Genomic DNA, 23,875 nt, shown 5'->3' on the forward strand with positions numbered 1-23,875 from the left:
TCAGCAAAAATCGTCCTGATACCGTGGCGTCAACGCCAATCGAGGGGCGGGAAACTTAAGGACGGTATCCATCGATACAGAGAGAAGAGAGCGATGCTCTAAACGCGCCCGCGGCGGCGGAGCGTGAAGTTCCTAACAATTCCCATTTTATGCACTCCGGATTCCGCTGTGTCGCCGTTTCTTTTCCGCCCAGACGCTCCCCTCTGTGTGTACGTAATTCTCGTAGCCGCGATACCTCCTTTGTCCCTATCCGCGTATCCTGGCCACAGAGCCGAAGCTACCCTTTCACTTTGATCGCGACGCATCCCCCCGGTTCGGCAACTTCTACGAGGCTTCTTCCTCCTCGTCCCTTTTTGCCAGCGGCAAGGCGCTGCTTTGGACGAACAGTTCTCTGTTGATAATTCCCCTCGAGCGGATTTTTCGCGGTGTACTCCATTGTATCGCACGCGTATTACTGAAAATGTTTACGCTTAAATTGAATCCAGCATGAACCAGTTGGCTTACTACATTCAAAAATTCTCTGCGAGTTTTGCTTGAACCTTTAACTGTAATTAGAATCAATTTTCAGGTAACATCGATGGAGATCCAGTGAGATAGAGTGAGGAGAGAAAAAGGGAAGGATAAGAACACGAGGAATGCGTAGAGAAGAGGAAATAATAAGCGATTCCGCTTGGAAAACTTTCTTAGTCCTTTAAAAACATCCGTGAAGCCATAGCGTGAGAGGTGCACGATCCACCTTGGTCGCGATGATGCACCCAGCCCCCGGTGTCCATTATACAAAGCTGCCACGAAAACTTAAGGAAAGAAGAGTGAAAAAAAAACGAAACACAAGGGGAACGAAAGGAAAAGAGGCGGACGAAAAAACGACGAGAAAAGAAAGGTAAGAATGGTGATAGAAAAGGAAGAAAAAGTTTGGAACGCGCGAGCGAGACGTCTGCTAGCCGGCTCGCTCGCACGCCTCCGCAAAGATTTACGCCTGGCCGTCTGTAATTTAATACAGGATACTTTGCCGAAGTTCCTTCCAGGAGTTACCTGTTCTGTTCGCGCGGCCCCCCGGAACGTGAGCTGACTTTGTGTCCCGTCGTATCGCGGGGAACGGGCATAAAAAGGGGTAGAGGAGACTGTAGAAAAAAAAGGAGCGAGACGACGGACAAAGAGGAAAAGAAAAGCAGACGACAGAAGTGGAGGAGGTGCAGGAAGTAGTAGGGGAGGCGTGAAAGAGATGCCAGGTTGCGCGGCTCGCGGTGTCGTTATTCACGGGCTCGAACATCTAATTACGATGAAAGAGGCTGTCCACGTAGCGGGGGGGCGGATGAAAAATTCAATATGAAACTGTAATCGGGAGCTCTGTCTTTCTCCACGGATTATTATCGCGGTGCCCCTGGCCGTCTTCTACGTTTCCAGCCACGGCCCGTGATTTATAGTCGGGCGGCGCGTAACGCGCATCGGTTGAATAATTTTCTCTATCGGGCCCAGGGCTTGATGTACGATACTTTCCCATTCTCATCGATCTCCAAGTGTCAAACTGGTATTAGAATCGGTGGAGTGGCGTACGATGTCTTATCGAGTTCTCGTCGACGGGGATCTAGCCCCATCTAGCTCCCCTTCGACGAGTTCAACGGAGTTTGCGAGAGCCTTGCGGGGGTAAAAGTCTGTTTAGACGTGTAACAACGACGCGTATCTGTTCTGCTTTTTTCCAAATTGCTCTCTCTTGTTTAATCTTTAATTACCGCGCAATCATTCGATCAGTCGTACGTGATAATCGCCCGACACATTCGGCGCAATATTGATACTGAAGTGGATTTGCGTTGGCCGTCGAAAAATAATAATAGTAGTCGCACGCGGCAGCGGCACAATAATAACGAAATGGAATTTGCGGTCAACAACTATGACGCAACACGAGTAATTAAGGATTAAATGCATTTGTTCGCGATGGAATTAAATTGTTCCTACCCTGTCATAGAATCGTTATTGTGCAAGTGGAAAGGACAGCTTGGTAAAAATGTCTCTAACTAGATAATGAATATTATTAAGCTTAACCACTATTGATTTTTTTCTAGGTGGTTCAAGATATGGGATAAAGAAGAAGAAGAAGAAGCTTGGTGTAAAGAGCGGAAGAATGATTGAGATAATTTGAAGGTAGATCTTAATTGTTTGTCATTAAGTTTCGCTTATTATTCTCAAGTAGTCTGTTTATAGTAATTATTATATCGAATATTTCAGATCGAAAGGGAAGATCGCAACCAGACATAATTTCTTCCAGTAGCAAATGAGCTTAAATCATTAAACTGCTGCAGACAGAGGGCTAATGGAACCGGTAAATTAGCAGGATAGAATTTCAATGAACTCGTCTTTTTCTCGGGGAATGCTTCAACGAAGTATAAGTACAGCACCCTGGTGGCACTCTTAATTGCAGAGTAGACACGAATTTCCACCCTGCAAAACGACAGTACTTCCTAGAAGGGAAATCAAAGGAGGAACGTCGAAAGCCCTCGACCACCTACAGGCACCTCCCTAGTCCAATAAAACAAATCCTCGATCAGATCCCGCATCCAATTCACCCGGTAAGTTTCTATCTGCGCGCTAATGATCAGCAGAGCTGTCGCAAAAGACCCTACTCGCGATCTCGTCTCCTCCTACGATGATTGTTTGTCTCGCTGCGACGTCACGTCGAAGACAAGCGAGATTAGACGTCTCTCTGTTGCGACACGGCTGAGAGACAGAACGGAGAGGCCGTTAAAAATCTGTCCCTCTTTTTGCAGAACTTCGTTAGCATAACAACGATCCGCGGAGGACGCGTGGACGTTGAGCGGGACGGAAAAACGAGGATGCGAGCTTCCTCCGTTTAGGAAACGGGAAACGAAGCCGTGCAGGCGCGACGATAACGTCGAGGAATTTTCACGTCGCGGCCCTTAATAAAACTTACGAAACGCACGAAACGTAATAAACGAGGGACGTGTATAGGTTGATACACGCGGCCAAGCGACTGACCCACTTTTTCCAAGATGTATGAATATTAGTTTAACGAACTCTCACCGCGACAGAGATACCTGGCGTTTCTTTTTTCCTTTCTTGCTCTCTCTCTCTCTCTCTTTCTCCCTCGTTCTTTCCAGGTATGTATGCAGATATGTACATGTATATACGTCGCGTCTCGCATGCCCAGGCTGCACAAATTTTTCCCTCCTTTCCAGGTTAAACGAACCGCCTCTAACGCCGACCTGGTAATCAACCGCCTTATTTTCGCAGCTTACACGAACGCTCTCGCATTTTGTGTCGCGCCATCCTGGGAAGGCTTATCGCTAACCCTGATGTCTCCAGTATGATACTTTTCTTTTAGAAATCTCGCGTTCAATGGATTATCTGATGTCGTCTCATTATACCGTAGTGTTTTGTGCTAGGGAATTCTGATGGATGAGAGGTTTAAATCTCATAGTATGAGCCTTGAGTCTCGCAAAGAAGAGATTATTACGTTGCAATTCTATCAGGAGTTTCTTTTTCAGAGTGAACATTAGCAAATGAGACAGAACTAAGCGCAACGAAGGGGCAGGCATTTCAACGATAAAGAAGACAGCAATACAAGGATTGAGAGAAATGAAGAAAAGACGCTCGAGTACAGAAGAAATATTAATCAGCAATAGAAAATTCCGTCTGCGGTGGAATTGTTAAACGACTAAACGTTATCCCGGCCACCTGACGTCTAAGAAATCTGCACGAAGCTCAAACGTGATTAACTTGGAACATGATTAAGACAGCCGTCACCTCCAGCTTGGCGCGTTCCTAGCCGCGGTTCAATCGCGGTTCTCCGACCAGAAGGGAAATCGGATCAACGCGGCTCAGAGTAATAATTCATGCGGAGAACATCGGAAACGGTCGGAACGTCTGAATCGCATATCCGGCCGAAATGGCCGGATACGAATCGGGTGTCAGCTCTGGGGATCCGGCGGGTCGATCGCTCGATAATACACGATGTAATAGAGCGTCGTCGTCCAAGCTACAACGAGAATCCGTTGTGTATCGGCTGGCTCGAAGCTACCTCGAGATGCGCCCAGCCAGAAGCTTCTACGCCACGCGCCACGCTTCAGGATTTGCGAGTGGACACGTGTACGTACCAGCCAAGCCTTTGGCACCATGCTCTCAGCATGGAATTAATGACATTGAATTACCTGATCGGATGTAATACTTGATGCAAGATCGCTCAAATTGACATCGAACAGCTAATCCCTTTACCTTGCGATCTTTTCCATGAGAATTCTCTTTTTCAACCTCGAAACGCTGGTCCATGGATCTGTGGGTAACAAATTAAATGTTCGAGGAAGTCAAAAGGGTCTCGACTCGTTTATCAAAAAACAAATTGACGGGAAATTTGAATAATGCTATTCCTTTGCCTCAGGTTACGGTAAGCACCAGAGTAATGCAGCGCACCCTGCTGCACGGTGTTGGTAAAAAGCGGACTCTGAACAATCAGCAAGAATGTATTCGGTACGGGAGAAGCTCAGCTGCCACCCAGCGGGAAACTGTTACCAGACAATCGGCGCAATCTTCGCTTAATTACGAAATGATTTCTCTCGCTGGCAACGCGCTGCCTCTCGTAATCGATTTGCGAGCATCGGGTCGGCGCTTTTCAATTAAAACTTTTTGTCGGCGCGGGATGAGCGTCTGGACGTCGGTAAAAGCGTTCGTCCCACCCAACCCCGCGACGGTCGCCAAAGGAGAAGGAGGCTCGAGCAATTAATTCGAGCGTTACACGTTTCTGTTATTCGTGGCTGGGAGAGCAGCTCGACGACGTTGACCAGGACACGTACGCGTCGTTGCGAGGGTTTACGAGGGCGATGCGCGGCCAGCGTTATCTGTCGTCGCGCGATGCGCCACGAAGGGACGACACCAGCTGCGACGATCGTCGGGAAAAGATACGGCGACGCGCGGTGTTTTAACTCGATTTAGAATTACCGGGCGCGGACACGTGTGTACACGTGTATCCCCTTGTTGCGCTTCACCGCGGCCATTAAAGCCGCGGCTTTAGCTGACCCCAGCGGAGCTCCGCCGATATATTTCCCGTGGAGGCCAGTAAACGTTGCAGCAAGTCGCTCGCGGACCTGTCGATCGACGCTTTACGTTCCTCGTCCGTGTCGGATAAGCTCCGTACATTCTGGGAACTGACCTCGACGCTACCACTTCAGATTATATGTCTCTGGTACGTAAACCTTCTTGTTGCCGTTACCAGCGGCGAATTAGAAGATTTCTGTACTCCAGGATGCGCGGACACAAAGGGCAGCGTAAACGTTGATTCGCTCTGAGATGATTGCTGCGACGCGACAGAGGAAGCTTCACGCTAATGGTTCGACACGTTGCGAATTGAATGGAAGACAGTACTGTGGGATATTAGGTTCTATCTGTATGTGTTGATACTGTTATTGATGGAATTTCTTAAGGTTCCGGATACCAGAGATGGAAGTAAACGCTGATGTTCTCTGACGAAATTACTGTGGGATTTTGGAGGGCACTTGAATGCACAGTGGCAACTAGCCGTGTATATTTAATGGAAAGGGAGTATCGTAGACAAGGTAGAACAAGTTATTATTGTTCCATGCTCAGTGTCCCTCTCGTCGTGATTATTGACGGAATTTCTTCAATTTGTAGGCAACTCGAGCAACATCGCCAACCCTCTTACCTCTATCGATGCTTGTACACCTGGAATCGCCTTAATAGTATACACCCAGTGTTCCAGACCTACCGCTCGTCCAGTGAAAGAATCATACCAATTACTGAGGTATAATAATTTCAGATCCAACGCTATTATCCTCGCATCTAAGTCACGTTTCTTTCGAAGCTTCTACACCAAGAGCATAATCTGATTCGTCGAGAAGCTGTAATTCATCCTTAATCGATACACAGTCGGCGAACAGAAGCTATAAGAAAGGCAAAGAGGAGAAGAATCCACCTAATATCCGAGCCTCTGCGATCATCGAATCACTCGAACTAGAAGGCAATCAATCATCTAATCAGCGAGCCAAGGTATCTCACGGTGCAGCAGGGCGACCCTCGGTGCCAGTCCCTCCCAGAAGGTTGGAAACAGCGGAATTCCACTAAAGCGTAACCTCGTTCCATCGATGGAGGCAGGAGCTGCAAGAAAATACAGAGTAACTCGATCCCCGCAGCCGGATCGAACAAAGAGGCGCTACCCGTGGGTGCACGGGGCGGAACGAGCTCCCGCTCTGCTCGATATCCTTTTTTGCACCGGAAACTGGCTACCGCATACCCCGGTCGCGGAGTCGGCTCTTATTAAAACGAGCCACGCTGTGTAATTCTTCGCGATCCACGTTTCAAAGGGCGGTGAACTATAACGATTTCATTAGTCCTAGCCCACGACGCGGAATTCCCGTGCAGTCGGTAGTCCCTGCGAGCCGTTTCATTCGTGTTCCCCGCCCGGGTTCATGGCCAATGAAAATGCGATCGGGCTTCTGCTCGAGGGCCTCCTTTCCCGGCACGTTTCCCGCTTCTGCCTGGAGGCTGGCCCGATTAATCGTCGATGGGGAGGCGTGTAACAGAGACCGGAGGGTCGATCCATCCCGGTAAAAAGAAATTGTCCTCTCGTTTCTGTTCTACGTGGTTTCCGTCTAATTAGAAACTTAATCGTAACCGTTTCCCCTTTTTAGACGGACGAAAACAGTTGCTCGTAGACATCGTAGACGTCCCCACGGTGTCCATGGAGAATCTATTTATCCGCCTCGATGTTTATTCACGGTATCATCGTGTACCGTACAATTTGAAAGTTTTTAGAGGGAAAGTAAGTTACGAGAGCTCCAACAGTTAAAGTCCGCGAGAGAACTGTGTAACGGTTCCTTTTTCCCCCCGTAGAACTTGGGATTCCCACGGTTTACAGTCGTTTAACCGAGTATGTGTTCTAAAGGGAAGGAATAATTATCAACGACGGTGGAACAGCTCTCCCGGTGAAAAAGTTATTAAGGCCAAGGCATTCCGGTTGGTACGATCGCAGGGACCCTCCGTGCACAATAAACGGGGGCGCAACGAGTTAACCGCAACGGTGCCGTTTCCTGTCGGAAGCGTTGACCAGGGTATCGTAAAGAAGTTCCGAGAAGCCTCGAAAATGTGCTCGCCGCGAGGACCCCGGCTTCTTTTCCCTCCGCGTGACTCGAAGAAATTGAATCTACAGTCTCGAATGGGAAACACCGCGGTCTGGCAACGCTCGACCCCGGTGGACATCGCGAAGCCATCTCGGCTAGGCCATTAAAGAGATCAACGAGGTAATAGGATCATAATAAGAGCTGGCAGGTCTATTGGAATGTTCCAAGCCACTTTTCCTGCCCCCGTTCACGGTAATTTAAACGGTCGGCCATTCTCTGTAAATTATAATAATACTTTAAACAGGGGACTACCTAATCGACGGTATAATCGAATTTCCCAGAGTGTATTCCGCTGCACAAGGAAGGCGCGGAAACGTTCCACGCGGGGTAACGTAAACGCAACGTAACGAATTTCTGATGGGATGGTAAAGTTCTGCGTTCACCAGCGGGAAACCATTTCTCAAGGGAACCTTTGAACGGCACCGATAGCAGAAGAAAAGAAAGGGAAAGAAAGGAACGCCGTGGAAGTTTCGCAGGAACGTAATAAGTCTGGCGAAGATTAGACGGATAAGAGGGAGCCGTCAAGACGTCCACTTCGCGAGATAAGATTCGGCGGGAGCGACGCTTTGAAGCCTTTCGTATCGGTAATGCAACTTTGACCGACCGGTCGTGGAGCGTCGAATCGCTCAATTGCCGGGGTCCCTGGTAGAAACCGAGCCGCCTACGCGGCGCAAACGAAATGGGAAAATCGACCGTCTGCGAGACACGGTTAGGCGATCGATCCTTCTCTCTGCTGATTTCTTAAAAGGACGTGTATACGATTAGAATTAATGAGAAATGGCAGAGGATACAGTGGACGATTTTAAATAGAATAAAATTAATGTAAGAAGTACTTTGTATACTGTGTTATAGCAGGATTGGCTGTGACGATCGAAGAAGTTGAACCGCGTCGAGTTCGAGACACGGTTGGACGATCGATCCTTCTCTCTGCTGATTTCTTAAAAGGACGTGTATACGATTAGAATTAATGAGAAATGGCAGAGGATACAGTGGACGATTTTAAATAGAATAAAATTAATGTAAGAAGTACTTTGTATACTGTGTTATAGCAGGATTGGCTGTGACGATCGAAGAAGTTGAACCGCGTCGAGTTCGAGACACGGTTGGACGATCGATCCTTCTCTCTGCTGATTTCTTAAAAGGACGTGTATACGATTAGAATTAATGAGAAATGGCAGAGGACACAGTGGACGATTTTAAATAGAACAAAATTAATGTAAGAAGTACTTTGTATACTGTGTTATAGCAGGATTGGCTGTGACGATCGAAGAAGTTGAACCGCGTCGAGTTCGAGACACGGTTGGACGATCGATCCTTCTCTCTGCTGATTTCTTAAAAGGACGTGTATACGATTAGAATTAATGAGAAATGGCAGAGGATACAGTGGACGATTTTAAATAGAACAAAATTAATGTAAGAAGTACTTTGTATACTGTGTTATAGCAGGATTGGCTGTAACGATCGAAGAAGTTGAACCGCGTCGAGTTCGGGACACGGTTGGACGATCGATCCTTCTCTCTGCTGATTTCTTAAAAGGACGTGTATACGATTAGAATTAATGAGAAATGGCAGAGGATACAGTGGATAATTTTAAATAGAATAAAATTAATGTAAGAAGTACTTTGTATACTGTGTTATAGCAGGATTGGCTGTGACGATCGAAGAAGTTGAACCGCGTCGAGTCAAACGACCAACAGAGAAGAGCAACCGATGACTGTACATCGTTGGACGTTAATGATTATTTGCTTCACGTCGACGGGGAACCCCGAAGGTCGTCGCGACGATGTCTAACGGTAATTCGTTCGTTGGTGAATGAACCTGGCGATGACTGGAGTCTCGCCTTTGCTGCGGATTGATATTAATGAATAGGGGAGACCTTGTCATTGTCTGGTACTAATTGTTCAAGGTGTATTACGCTGAGCGTGTGTTATGATTAGAGCACGAGCAGCAATTTGCTGCCACGAAAATGGAGGTGTCCTCGTTAAACGTAATTATATTATGTAACGTTCAGTACCGGATAGGTAAGAAGCGCAGTAACGTTACCAGTTCGTGATAATTTCCAATTACAAAAAGACGTTTTCAATTTCTAGCTCCGTTTAACCGCCCAGCTGCCAGCCGCATCTTTATCTCGGATGGAATCTAATTAGTAGCTCGAGCCCAGGAGCAGCAATTTAATTCGCGAAAGTAGACGCGCCTATTGTCCAGAAGTTAACACTTCATTAAATGGAATCCCCTCCCGTTGGATCGCAGGGACAGCGTGGAGGGCCGTAAAGATTTATGGCCCCTGAATTGACGGCTGGGACACGGTGCTATGTGGAATCCATCTTGGAAACTCGTGCACGAACGGAAGAATGCTTGCAAACTGTCGGCGCAGACACCCGGACGACGAGAATCTGAACAAGATTAGGCTAGTTTCCAAGCCAGCCATGCCGCGCGCGCTAGACACTCGGCTGGGGCCAGACCAACCCCTAATGATCCCTCGCATTTGTCGAATTTAATTCCGGATACTCGATCCCTAAATGCCCCGGGGCGAGACGAAAGCCGCCTGCCGTTTCGAATCGATTCGTAGGTATCCGTGCCTCAGAGTTCAAGGGTCCGGATAGTTATCGGGAACCCGGCTAAAAACGATAGTAACCGTAGGAGACGGGAATGAAATACTATCTTGACCTTATTTACGAGCCTGACGACCCCTAGATCCATTGCCAATGAATCGCTAATTCAGACTGATGCCCAGTAAAACAGTATGAAGCTCGTTATTGTGCATGCTTATGAGAGCATTATGCTTTTATGCTTAATTTAAACCGCTGGTCTATGTGTCTTACGGATAAAAATAGAAAGTGGACGACAGAAGAAGAAATAAGGCTTAGCAGAGGAGTAATTTGAAGCCAAAGACATTTTCTTTCGAGACAGTTTTTTAATTGTGTACTTCATTTTCTCGCGGGACACTTGAAGTGGCTTCACGCGGCACCAAGTGTTCCGCGGACCATGGATCGAAGAACGAATGGGTCGAGTAATTATTGCTATTAAATTATCATCCACTATTTCAGTCTCCGTTCGTGGAATTTCACAGTGACGCGAGTCCTCTCTTTTTCCCCTTCAGATTCCTCGTGGAACAAGTCGTTCGCCATAGTACCTATCGCTGTCACGGCGAATGAATTACTCCAGCGATTCAGTGACCGACGATGAGAACACTGACGAGGCGCGTATACGTCGCAAGCGTGGAAAATAATTAGCGGAGGCAGTGCGTGCACGGCAAGCGAAGAAGAGACTGGCGAGGGCCAAGGAACGGCCCGTCGACGAGCCACGCTTGGAAGTCTCGCGCGCGCGTTTATACCTCTCGCGAGCGACGTTAATCCATTTTCAGATAACCGTGCTCGCTGCTCGCCTAACCGTAACAAACCGGCGCGCCTCTGTTCCTCCTCCTCCTCCTCCTCCTCCAGCCCCCATCATCTCAGCCGCCCTTCTACACGGACAGAATGGCACGGCAACTGGCCCTTTTACGAATTTTACTGCCACCCCCGCGAGCGTGTCCTCTTATGGAAACCCTTTAAGCTTTAAATGCGCCAATCCCTGATGCTGAGATTTTTACGTCACTGAAGAGATACAATCAGAGGAGGTAAATTGCGCGTGAATGAAATATGCGCCTCCTGTTTAGCGGCGCCGTTAAGAATTATCACTATGCAACGAATCGATAATCGAAGGGAGAAATTGATCTCTCCAAGTTCAAAATTTGAAAATTATCACCAGCACTGATTCTGATGATTGAAGGTGGTTGTTAGCTGGTTAGATCTTTCATTTTCTTTACCAGCGAAGCAACTTATTTCAAAATAGTAACAGAAAAATCAAGATTTTTGCAGTTTCTGGTATGAGATTGAAGATTAGTATTGAATATTTAAAAAAAGAAGGGAGGGACATTGGATGATACTAAAATGTTAATATTTTTACAGGGTTGATCTTGGAGTATCCACTGCTGGTAGATAGCAACAGGAAAATATCAATTTCTCACAGACAAGTAGAATAAAGGATCGCTCAAGGCAATAAGCATTATATTGGGTTGGCAAGAAAGTGATCTCGGTTTTTGAAGAATTCCACACTGAAAAATGGAAATTACTTTCTTGCCAACCCAATGAAACAACTAATTGATAACGCATTCGTTCCTCGAATATTGTTTAACCACCACTACAGAACGAGAAACACGTAAAGCAACTGAAAAAGAGCACGAAGCTCGAGTAACGATTGAATCCACCTAACAGCCAACCGTTGGAGGCTTTGTTGCGAAGAACTGACGTACGCCCAGCATTTTCAATTTCGAATATCATTTCACGGCACGTTGCTCCGTCGCGGGATACACATTTCACGCGTGCACAAGTTGACAAGGTTCAACACCCAAAGAATTCCCTGTTTGCACAGCTCCACGTTCTGCTCGTCTCCAATGGTAGGCAAGAAATATAATCGAAGAATCCTCCCTCGACCCGCTGAAAATCAGTCGCCAAAACAGGTGAACTTTTGATCAAAGATAACCGCGATGGCGGACGCACAACTTGATCAAACCTCGACGATCTTGGCTCGATGTATATATATTTTTTTTACATTTCTTTCTCTTATTCCTCTCTCCTTTTGGTTCGCAGTTGCGCAATCTTCCACCGTGCTTTGAACGGTCTCGTTTCACCGTCTGCTCCGCTCCTTCGAGCAGATTTATTCTATTTATTCGCTCGACCTCGAGGGAAGTCGGCCGATTACGTCGAAATTCCTTCTCTAAAGCCCTCCGAGCCGAGACCCCTTTCCACTCTGTCTCTCCTCTCCCTCTCTCTCTCTCTCTCTCTTTCTCTCCCTCTCCCTCTCTCTCTCTCTCTCTTACTCTCCCAACCCAGCTTCGAGTGTTTACTCGCGTGTTCGAGTTCTGTCAGTATCACACGCTCTCCGCCAAACAAATCGATCGCCTCCTATCGCCGCCTCTTTTCGCCGATTTTCGCCCGCTTTTCGACTCGACCGATCCCCCGGGACCGCGAAGCTTCTCAGGCCAGCGACGAGGAAACGGGGAACCGTGAGATTGGCTCGCAGCGCGAACAGCGCGAACCTCCTCCTCGTTCCAACTCGTTCCAACTCGTACCAGCGGAAAACCATAGCAACGTCTCGTTCCTGGATGGAAAAAGGAGAGAACGAAAAAAAAAAGAAAAGAAAAACAGAAGAAACAAAAACGGGGAGGGCGACGAAACGAAGGGTACTTACATGTCCAAGGATCGGCCACGTTGAACGACCGGCCTAGGTAGACGAAGATTCTCGTCGCCTGGTGCGAGGAGAGCCCGGCTTGGCAACCGATGGAGCCGCGCGTGTGAACGTCCTTCGACACAACGTGCACGCTTATCCGGGCCTCAGAGCCGCGTCTTCCCTTCTACCGCGGCGTCGCGCCCCGTCATCCCACGTCGTCGCTTGCCCTCGCGCGGCGAGTCCCTTCGTCACTTTTCCACCGCAAAAGTCTCAGATAGTCGTCCTCCACCCGGGCACAAAACAGAAACATACAATATTCCCTCTTATATTTCCTCCAGGGGGCTGGTCGTCGTCCAGGAAGGGTGGTCTCGCGTTCCGAATCGAGAGGACCCCCTCTGTCTCAGAGCCTTGCCCGCCGCTGCGTCGAGGGACGCGAGAAAACAGAGGGTGGAAGGGCTGTGCGAGCACCACGACGAGAGAGGCAGGTCAGTGCGTCGCCGGAGGATGCAGCCTGACGAGGCCTGGCCACGCTGTTGCGAACAACGACACCGTTTATCTATCCGTGCACCGGACGCTGCCAGTCGATCACAGAACACACGATCCTTACGCTCGAGTAAGATGGCAGGAGAACGGAGAGCGCTGGCTGCGTGTATACCCGGCTCACTCGGAACGCGACCACGGACGAGGACACCGAGGAGAAGAGGAACCGTGGCGGTCGGACGAACGAACGTACGAACGTAGGCGGCTGAAAGCACCCCGGTGAAGGAGTAGGAGTAGTGCGAAGAAGCAACGGCGAAGAGGGGGTGTACCAAGCGGGCGTCCACGGTGGGGAGAACGATTTGGGTGGCGGGCGACGGACTGGAGGGTGGCTCTGGGGCCCGGTGGTTGTGTGCGCGCTCTTCCTCTTGCCTGCCTTGCCTGTCTGCCAGTCTGCTTTGCCTGCCTCGAAGGCTTGCCTGGCTGTCTGGCCAGCTTGCTCGCCAGCTACCTCGCGTTTGCTTGCCTCGCCTTCGTCTTTGCCAATCTACCCCTCCTGCTCTCTGTTCAATCCGTGCGTCTTCGGTGATCCATTTCTCTCTTCCACCCTGCCACTCCGTCCGTGCGATTGCACGTGTGTGCGAGCGTACGCGTCTCTCTTTGGCTGCGCAGGACACGCCGCGCGACCCGGCCAAACCCAGAACCCGGCGTGTAGGTACCGCGGGCTCGCATTCGAGCTCCAGCCACCCCAGCTGCTCTATCCCCACCAGCTAGGTGAAACCCCCTCGATCAGTACCGTGTCGAGCGACCACCGGGCCACGACGACCAACTCTGGAAATTGAAGGGTTTTTTTTTAGATTTTATGTTGGCAATAAATCGCAACGATCCACGGTTGCTTAGCATACCGCGCATTGTTTTTGTATCAATGGAAGTATCGATGGAGGGAGAATTTGTCAATCAGTTTTGGGTTCTACGTGTTCGGTTAAAATTGTTAGCAGGCATTTTTTGTATCCTTCGAGGATAGTTTGTTTATAGCTTTAGCGAATTTCCCAACGAAACTTGGGAATCGATATTTAAAGAGTTCTGGAAACATTCTAACGTCCCAGGGTCAAGGATCTACTGGGAAAGTATTTTATGGATTTTATGGAGTTGAAATTAGAGACACAAGTTGGAGGTGCGTTAGGGGGAGGGGGAAGCAATTTAACGCTGAATCTGTACGATTTACCTTCAAGTGCGGCGGAGTGACGAGGGGTAGAGGCGAGTGGACGATTAACGGGGCGAGTTGACGACGCGTATCGCAACAGGGGAATATTAGTAAAATTTTATTTCGAGCACGCGAAAACCTGCTATTACGCTCTACACGGCGAGAAGGGAGACTGTTCGAGGCTGCTCGAGAAGAAGACGTGGCTCGTCCTACTTTTCCTTTCCCTAGCCGCCTCTCTCTTCCACCCGTTGTCTCTTGTTCCTAGCCGTTGGTGGCTGAACATTTCTCTCCTCTCTCGAATCGCCTGCAATCAGATACGTGCGCGCATAAATGGACCGTTTCCAGTCGAGTCGAGAATTTTAGGCCGTTTGGGGCGAATGTATCGTGGATAATTAAAAGAAAACCGTGGCGCACGCCAAACGTGTTCGAGTTGGATTCGTTGAACGATACGAGCCGCGTAAATTCGGTCGACAAGAGAGGAACGGTACGCGGCTTTCTAGCGGCTGATTAATTAAGAAAGATAACCGTCCGTTCGAGGGGATAACAATTATCGATATCAAAACGACGTTGACAGAGCGTCGTTAAATGATTCGAGCGGGAATTATCGATTGCGACCCGCGGCAGTTCGTCTCTCTTGAATTAGTTAGACAACAAGCCACAAAGCTGGGCCTCCCTCTACCCCCAGAAACCCCTCCGCAACCCGCACCCCTCTGTGATGCTAAGTAATTGCTGCGTCGCTAACGAAATGTTACTTGTATAAATAAACCGTTAACGGAAACGGTCTGACCCGACGAACAGAAGTTCGGTTTGCGAGGGTTGCGTCTTTACACTTGGCCACGAAGTCCGTGGAGTTCCAAATATTGCGCCGTATAGCAGCCTCTACGATCGCGGGTAGCGTAAGAATTTTTTGTAATTATACAGACCCAGTTATCTAAGATTAAAATCTAAAATGTATCCGTTGCTTTTAACGAAGCAAACAAATGTACGTATCATCAGAGGGACAAATGCTACGTTAATGAAGGGCTTCTCGCGATCGTGTTTTCAAGATCGTAGATCTTTTAAGATTTGCGAAGAGAAGTTACGAATGATTTTCAAATTTAAACGTAACCTGTAAACTCGGACGGACGTCGAATAGCTTTGGCGCAAGGTAACACGGCAAAGCGGTTGCCACGCAATAAAAAAAAAAAAAAGAGGAGAATGGTCGGAAAAATCCGAAGGGTTGATGGTTTCAAAAACTGGCGCCGCGTTGTGTATCTTCGTGCGCACGGAACGGTTAACAGGGTAAACAGAGGGCCGTAACAAACCTGTATTTACACGCAGGCGAAAGATATCCGGCGCTGTTTCAGCCGTTTCATAATTTATCGCTCGGAGGAGCGGTGGCTGACGCGCGATGCTCGGCCGTCATTTCGCCCGCGACAATACCGCGAGATTGTCCCGTCCCCCCTCGAACAGACCGCGTAATGATACTAAATTTCACGCGACGAGGCTGAACCACTTGGACCGTGCCAGCGTTTTTAGAAGCCACCATTAAAAAGTATCCGCCGAGCGTGCGACCGTGCGGGATCTAGAGTTGGTCCCTTAATTGCGCGTCGATGCTTCAGAATGTAAATCTTAAGAGGCCGTGCCTCTTGTCTGGATTCCAATGTCGTTCTGTTGTTCCTGATGAGGACACTGAACGGGCAGATGTCCACGAATGGAAAACAATTAAGTCGTAACATCTGTATCCTCTTAATTACAATTTAGAGTCCGTAGATTCCATTATCTTCTTCCCTCGTCCTCGTTTTACCTGAACATCGAGATGAAATAAAGGTATTAGACGTAGAGTTAAGAAAGATGAGTAGTTCAGTGCACGTTACGGGGGACTGTTAAGTTAAATTTTGAAACCAGCTTCGTGGGCGATAATCGTCCGTCACTTTTAAAGTGGTCCCAGGCTCTTGTGTGCCGCCTTACGGCACTAACGACAACGCCAGCCCCTACCAAACACCGATTCCACCCCTTCGACGTGCTCCCCTCTCCAGGTCAAGCTCCGCGATCAGCATCGAGCCGCACCACCGTATACCTATCTCAGCGTGCCGTGCTCACTCGATGAGTCTGGACGAAACACCTGTGTTTTCTCGACGAACAAATCGACTGGTTGCCTCTTTCTTTCAATCAACCGTGCAGTCGACATAATTCTAAACAAACAAGACGGAGTAATCAGTGATTGAACAGTTGTGCCTGACATTTCTTGATGCAATCAATTACCTTATACAGCGTTTCAACCGTTCATGATTAAAAGCCAGACCAAATTGATCAAGTCCCACTTTCTGTAAACTTCTCCGGTTCGGTACCGGAGTGTACGACCAGTGTTTAACTTTACAGAAACTCGAACGATCGATCTTCATTTATTCCACGATATTTCCATCTTTATCGCCCTGACGAGAGGGATTTAGAAATATTAGAAGGATGTAAGTCATCATTTTTTACCAAGGAAAACCGAGCTCTCGCTGCATGACTGACACACTCCACTTCTCCAGCAATGAAATCCGCTTTTTCTTCCTCCACCGGAAAGGCTGACGATCATTCTATTTCTACCTTCGTCTCCACGTGATCCAGCAGAGGCTGATCTCTCCTCGGCCACGTTTTTCATCCTGGCCACTGTATAAGAAATCGAGGGCCTCGGGGAAAGAATCGCCAAACGGTTTCTGGGCATTTGTATCCGACCTGTTTCATTGTTGCGTGTTTCCTGAAATATTTAACATTTTCGCAGGATACTTGTTTGGTTGGAACCGTAGTAACAAAGAAGGGAACGTATCTTCGAGATGAAAGCACGTGATGCAGAGGGTCGAACGATCAATAAAGATTTTATAGTTCTCTGGGATTTAGCTTGACGTTTAACTTGCGCGATGGTGTTTCCAGCTCGATGTGCACGTATTCCAAAACAGTTTTCTTCCCGTCTCCTCTGTTCTCAGCTTCGAAAAGGTTGAGTGACCGATCGCCAACTGAAACAATTTTCAAAAGTATCATTCCAAGAGAGATACTTCGCTCGTTAGTCGAAGTAGTTCATTGCTTACAGCCAAAAAAAAAAGATCGATGCATACATATAATAAATACAAAATATATATATATTTAATAAACATGAAAAGTAGTTTCTTCGCATACGAAAACAACAAATTAAGAGTTTTATCGACTCGTTACCTTCTCATGATTAGAGCCAAACTATATCATGTTTCCCTCGCTGAAGTCCAGTTACCTCCAATCTTCTGCAAACTACCTTACTTCTCTTTACCCGGAAGCTTTTCAACTTTCTTCCTTTCGTACTTCCTCCCGTACACGAAACTCGAGCAAAAAGCCTAGAAATGTAGCGAACGGTTTTCCAATCAATCGAACTCCATCAACGAGACGCTGATCGATACACAAAGCGGAGACGTTTCATAAAACATCTGCGCTCGTGCGTTATTTCCATTATTAAACGTCTTTCTCCTTAAAAAAGGTTTGTCCTTCATAATTCCAAATGTTCAAAAAGACGCGCGCGAGATCTCCATCTTTTCGAGGAGGCGATCGATCGCGATACAACGAGACGAGTAAAAAGAAAAGAGAAAGAAAGAGGACTCAGCGCAGTAGACAAAAATGCTTTGAACGATGCTCAATATTAAAAAGTGGGGAAGGAAATTTCCGACAGGTCGCGAGCATCTATCACAGTCTCTTCATGGCGCGCGTCAGTTTCCAGGTATCGCCGGATCCTTGTTGGAGCAACCCCTAAAACAGAAACGAATCAATAAGCCGGTGAGGATCGCGGGCAAGAAACGTTCGCGTGTAACACGCCAGGCTTTTTTTTTTTTTAAACGTCGACTAAATTACCGAAGCGCGTGAGAAAACAGGCTGGCAGATTTCTTCTGGCCTTCTTTTCCCTTTTTAGTTTACCTCGTATTGCGACGTGGTTCGTTGCGAGACGAACTTAATGCCAACGCTGGAGAACTCCGTCCTTGCCACCGTGAGCGATCTCGACGCTATTTTCAGCTCAACCCTGAATCTTAATGAGCGTTACAACCATACTGCCGGGGTAAACAGAGCTTTGTGAGGCCGCCGCCGAGATTCTTGGACGACTTTAAGAATCCTTCCACGCGCGGGACGCCGTATTGCTTGACCATAATCTAGTCCCTCCTGCGAAGAATAGTTACAATTTATTTGCAAATCTCATTATAAAATACTTTCAAGAATATAGAGGGCATCATTCTGCAGAGAGATAATCCTCAGAAGAGGAAAAGGCATTCTAGTGAAGGAGAACTTCCCATTGACCGTCGAATGATTAGCAAATTTGAGACGAATCTATACCATCGTTATCCCCCTGCGTAGAAAAATAATTTCGCCCCCAATAATAAACTACGTTTCCATTTCTTGGCCTTGCACACCGCGCCAATATATTCAGACACGAATTTGATCACGATCGAGCCTCCGGTAAGTTCATTTCCCGCGTATTCCATATTTAAAGAGGACCGCAAAAAGATTTACTCTCCTCGCTGCTGGCGGATCGATGCGAATGTGCAAACAGCGAACGCCTCGTGGAAATCGTGCAACGCTTGCATTCATCCACTGCGGGCGTTTATTGCGCGTTACGGGCCGCGGAACGAAGAAAAATGTTATCGGCTTCCCGGTGTGCGAGATTTTTTTTCGTTACTCGCACGCACCACCCGCACTTGAAAACATTTCAAGCTTATTATGCGCTAATTATCTCTAAGAAACTACACTACTCGCAAATAAATCGCTAGAAATAATGAGTTCAGGCAGCAGTGCGATATGGCAACCAGTCGTCTCCTAATTTTTACCAAAAAAGAAACATTTCTGAACTCTGTTTCTTACTGTCATCCATAAACGTTCTAAATCGAACTTGATGTACGTAAAAAAGGTGTTTCACTCATCGTGTGACTTATATTTTTGTATCGTCGATATCGGTAGAACGATGAGTCTCGTGATGTAGTTAAAGATGTCCCATCGGACGTAGCGCTGTACGTCATTTAACGAGCAGTAAAACAGAGCTCGCGAACAACCGTGGACGTGCGAAAACGCTCGGAAATGTCGTAGAGCGTGTATGTACGTAGGGAAACTGGTGTTCGATTGGCTGTGTCTCGATGGTTTAGAGATTGAAACGTTGCCCGCGAGAAGGATCGCTTGGATTTATGGTCGATCGAAGTGGCTCCGCGCTTTTTCCTCCTACCATTTTCTCCTCCGCCCCTTTATCCCCGTTCCCTGCCCTGTTCCCGCATCGACATCGGTCCACAACCCCGCGTGGCGGGAGTATACTTCTTTCCTTGAGTGCCTAGACACTTGTATCTCGAAAGTCCTTGGCAAGTTGAAATCTGTGAAGTTAGCGGTTGAGACCTTTACCAGGGTGGTATTACACAGGGTTTAGAAATGGACGATAGGTTGTAGGGCACGGGATAGAGGAACGAAATATTCACCGCTCTGAATCTCGTTGGAATCCCTTGGGGGTGAACCGGGCAAGGCGCTTCCGTTGTTAGCTTTCCCCCTTTCCACGGACCTAGTTGAAAATACGTGTCCCCGTGTAATATCGATGAAGTCGAGGAATGCTTAATTCTTTTGTATCCATTCAATCTCATGGGTTGCATGTGGCTAACACTTTGGAGAGCTCGAAGATTGTCTGAAAAAAAAAGAGAAAACACTGTAACGAAAGATCAGAATTTTCTCCTCTTATTTTAGCGATCTAATCGATTATACAAATGAAATATTTATTACGTTCCTCTTATTTTGAGAATCGAGGAATAAAATTAGTGAAAAGTCGATCCCTTGGCGAATGTTCACCAGCAGATTAGCGATGCCTGAGTTAACGTTAGCGTAAAGATTAGATACATCGTGCAAAGATGTAGTTAAACTGAAGGAGAGAAGGGTCTAGCAGAGCTGATATACTAATTGAATTAGTTATTTCGAAGCAGAAAGTTAAGAGCACGTCTGAGCCAAGTTTTCAACCTGAAATAACTCGGAGAATCGACGTGCTGAGCGAGGGCGCTCGCGCACTTACTCCGCCAACTTCTTATTAAGCCGAAAGTTTCGTTTGATATCGAGCATGAGTATTATTTAATTATCAATTTTGAGAAGGTCTGCCGCCTAGTCGGTCTTACGTTCACGTGAAAGAAACGCACGGGAACAGGGAACGGCTCTCGTGAATATAAAACGGCCAGCAGAGGTCTATTTTTTGAAAATTCGCCACGCGGCACCGTTCACGAATTACACTTTATACAGCCTGCTTGTTTTTCCGTCGATAAATCCGCCGATCCATCCAGCCGAGGGGCTGAAATATTCGGATAGTTTGCATGAAAAAAAAAGGCGTGAAATACAAATTACCGGGAATTGAATCGAATTTTTCAGTCGAATGGGCACAGGTGGTAAAGTGGAAATTCGTACGATGCGTCAGTTTTGACCAGGACTAGCACTACTCGCCTTTAATTTTTCGATTCACTTTTAAATATCTAACGCTCCACGTGTTTATCGCCATTTGAACATAATTACGGTTTTCCTTATCTCCTGCAGGGCTCTAAAAATAATTTAACATTTACGTTACACAAAAAATAGGAAAATTATACCAAGGAAGTGGAAATGAGTGCAGTTGCGTCAGAGAATGAAAAGTGGAAATTTGGCTTAGGCATGATGAATTAGACCAGATGTACCTGCATCCACTGACGAAGTGCAAGGGGTCGCATGGCGGCTGGAGCGAGGATGGAAAGGAGAGGGAGCTAATAGCATAGCCGGACCGGAGTCGGGTTATTCCACTTGCAGAGATTGGACATAGGTTCACCGTTGACACTGGGACGATTTTAGCGGTTTCGCCACGCTTTCAGGGCTATGATATATGTAAGTAGCCCCTTCGTTCGCGGCTGTAACATGAACGTACAACGCATTAACACATGCCACACTATGTAAATTAGGCGCCGGCGCAAAACCGCACCGGTTTTTCGATACATATTCATTAATGGTAATCGAATGATTAATATCACTCCGTCCCATCTACGTTCATCGGGCTCCTCCGATACGCGTTATTATTAATGCCGACTAATTAGGCAAAGGACGCTATTATAGCCGGTGAAATGCTCAACGGCCATACTCGACTCGTTCGAATGGAAATTCTCTTGAAAATTACGGGGACATGAATGGAACGGACTACAACGTACACCAAGCATCGATGACAGCCATAAAATATTCAAGCGTAGGAAAACATTCGTGATTAAAGAATAATGAAATATTCTGTAATCACAGCATTAAAGTAACACATGTTTACATATGAATCTCGAAGATGCTATGTAGCGTATAAAGGCCTGGTGTACGGGTACATGCAAAGGAATTAATTACATTAACAATATAGAATAAGCAATTTAGGATGCTCGTTTTTAAACTCGGCAATACATATATTCCTGTACGAGCGTAACTCTGAAAAGTATGCTTGTAAAAGAGAACTCTGACACAATTGATGAATCGATCTGTCGCATATTTGAACAATTTCTCGATTACACCAACCGAGAGGCAATAAATCAATTACTAAACTTTCCCAGTGAGCATCACCGGCGCAGAAAATAGTGGCATTGCATGTTTGGACTCTAGATATGTTTTCGTCGACGTGATACTTGAACGATCGCGTGCTGATTGGGCGGTATTTGTCGAGCTGCCGTCAGACGTTGTTCCACTTGTACGATCGAGCACAGGCGCACTATGATTGCGTCGAATACACCTAGACACGTTCGCCAGCAGAAACTTATCATTTCGGGGATGAGTTTTCTATAACTGGTTCCGCGCACGTGAAAGAATGATCGAGATTACACGGGCAGGGCTGGATACAAAAATTTATGAGCGGCATAGACACAGCTCGTTTAGGTGACTCGGCTGATTTGTGGCCTAGGACTTTGACAACTTATTTTTGGAGATTCATCAGTTTGATACCGTTCACGAAAGAACGTAATTTATTAGGGAATTTAAAAAACGAAATGGACGACGGAGCGAAGGGGGGTATCCTTTGCGTGATGTCTACATTTTCATCTAAAAATATCGATCTTTTATTCATTACATTATAACCATAACAAATAGTACACTTTCTTCCGTTACGTTTTATTCCGTAGAATATGTTCAGTCGAAAATGTGATACTTTAAATTCAATATTACCTCGATACACACTAAGAAGTCTCGATATCACGAGCCTTTTGAAAGGCTGCAACAAGGGCGTTCAATTGTACCGCCTCGCTGCACCCAATAGACAGCCTCTTTTCTATTTCTGCCAGTTTAATTACCAAATCTATAAGTATCGAATCTGGAAATGCAACTGAAAGCAAAAAAAATTAAACAGTTGTTTTGCACCAATGGATTTTATGCAGAACACAGAGACATACTTTTATTCACGAATAAATGGAGTTCCGTTAATATGTCTTGCAAGGCCAGACCTTTTTTCAGTTTTATGTCTTGTATTTCTGCGCGGACGTATGTTAAGGAAGCTAAATGACTTGAGAATCAATAACTGAAATTTATAAAATGAAGGATACTGCCGTAACATAATTCGTACGATTCGTTCAATAGCCAATTAACAATATTTTTTATATCAACTGGAAGAGGATGTCCAACACAAGTGTAAACACTCTCCTCTGTAACTGCCTCAAACGCGAAAGACGTACTTTGGAGGACATTCAAAACTTTTCTCATGTCTCCAGCGCTTAATGTTATAAGTGCTTGCTTCCCATCTTCGGAAACATTCAAACTGAAGCATATACAAAAATATTATTAATGTAGACGTAACAATTCTTCAGTATAATTAACGCACTTACTTTTCTTCCTTGATAATAAGGTCTAGCCTAGGCAAAATTTGGTCTGTGGACAGTGGGCCAAACCTGAATTTAGTGCAACGTGATTGAAGGGCAGGAATAATTTTACTAAGATAGTTACATATAATGCAAAACCTCACATTGTCTGTATACTTCTCTATTACTGAAACAATCTCTGAATGAAAAATTGTTCTCCATAATGGAAACAACCTATTTAAGCCTACAACTTACTTCTTCTAAGAGCATTCTGTGCATCATTAGTCATGGCATCAGCTTCATCAAGAATAACTAATTTATAACCAGTTCTGTACATTGTACCTGTACTTGCAAAGTTAAGAATTGGCCCTCTAACTATGCCGATACCTCTATCATCCGAAGCATTCAATTCTAATACCTATACGGAAAAAACGATACATAATGTTGCCTAAGTCTTATAAAATAAAAATGATATAAACAACAAAGAATCAAACCATCGAATTAAACTGTGCTGGTGTATACAATTTACGAGCACAAGCAAGAATTGTACTCGTCTTCCCCGTACCAGGAGGGCCATAAAGAAGGAGATGTGGAAGCTGATTTTCATCAATGAATTTGTTTACTGCAATTAAATGACAAATTAATTAATATAGAAATTGTGCATATCATGTGGATTGAAAAATTATGCAATAACTATTTCTGGTACTGTATAGTTTTGTAGTTTAACGAAATAAATGTAAACACTGACTAGTTTTAATAATCTCCTCGTGAGATATCAAATCGTCCAATGTCTTCGGTCGATATTTTTCAACCCTACAACAAGAAGATAACAATGCAATTCTTTTATATTTGTTCAATTACCTTTGGGCTAATTATGAATGATACAAGTATTACCATGGTAAATTTGTGGACTGCACAGGCTTTGCTGTCATAATTTATTTTGATCTTCGAGATAAACTACGCAGAAAATGACCAGTGGAGGTTAGGAACTATGCCATGAGCGCCAATATTACTGACGCCGACAGGAATAAAAGCGCGCCGTCTTTCTTTCGAATACCACGCTACGATTGGTT

General features: G+C 46.3%; 3 protein-coding genes across 3 annotated transcripts in view; 1 reads left to right on the top strand and 2 right to left on the bottom strand.

Moving 5' to 3' along the window:
• Positions 1–5,089, top strand: part of LOC143426990 (uncharacterized) — a 316,082-nt gene extending 310,993 nt beyond the window's left edge. Inside the window, exon 16 of the transcript XR_013102232.1 lies at positions 5,078–5,089. The gene's annotated coding sequence lies outside the window, so the exon portion shown is untranslated. The remainder of the gene's footprint in view (positions 1–5,077) is intronic.
• Positions 1–12,635, bottom strand: part of LOC143426989 (uncharacterized) — a 37,849-nt gene extending 25,214 nt beyond the window's left edge. Inside the window, exon 1 of the mRNA XM_076900767.1 lies at positions 12,372–12,635. The gene's annotated coding sequence lies outside the window, so the exon portion shown is untranslated. The remainder of the gene's footprint in view (positions 1–12,371) is intronic.
• Positions 12,636–22,071: 9,436 nt separating this feature from the next.
• On the bottom strand, positions 22,072–23,835 carry Rfc3 (replication factor C subunit RfC3). The gene is made up of 8 exons (XM_076900151.1): positions 23,697–23,835; positions 23,551–23,615; positions 23,297–23,424; positions 23,058–23,220; positions 22,830–22,989; positions 22,551–22,762; positions 22,401–22,478; positions 22,072–22,333 (listed from the first exon to the last, which is right to left on the bottom strand). Exons 1-8 carry the CDS (start codon positions 23,732–23,734, stop codon positions 22,188–22,190), a joined length of 990 nt encoding a protein of 329 aa, XP_076756266.1. The 5' UTR covers positions 23,735–23,835; the 3' UTR covers positions 22,072–22,187.
• Between the last annotated feature and the right edge of the window lie 40 nt (positions 23,836–23,875).

The sequence above is a fragment of the Xylocopa sonorina genome, chromosome 9 (assembly GCF_050948175.1).
Source record: "Xylocopa sonorina isolate GNS202 chromosome 9, iyXylSono1_principal, whole genome shotgun sequence".
In the NCBI taxonomy this organism is placed as follows: Eukaryota; Metazoa; Arthropoda; class Insecta; order Hymenoptera; family Apidae; genus Xylocopa; species Xylocopa sonorina.

What these genes read in the sequence shown, in the direction of transcription:
- Rfc3 (XM_076900151.1), bottom strand. Translation starts at nt 23,734, where the DNA reads ATGACAGCAAAGCCTGTGCAGTCCACAAATTTACCATG. An exon ending in CGAGGAGATTATTAAAACTA is followed by an intron (nt 23,425 to 23,550) that starts GTCAGTGTTTAC and finishes ATTTAATTGCAG; the next exon opens with TAAACAAATTCATTGATGAA. An exon ending in ACAGAATGCTCTTAGAAGAA is followed by an intron (nt 22,990 to 23,057) that starts GTAAGTTGTAGG and finishes AGATTGTTTCAG; the next exon opens with TAATAGAGAAGTATACAGAC.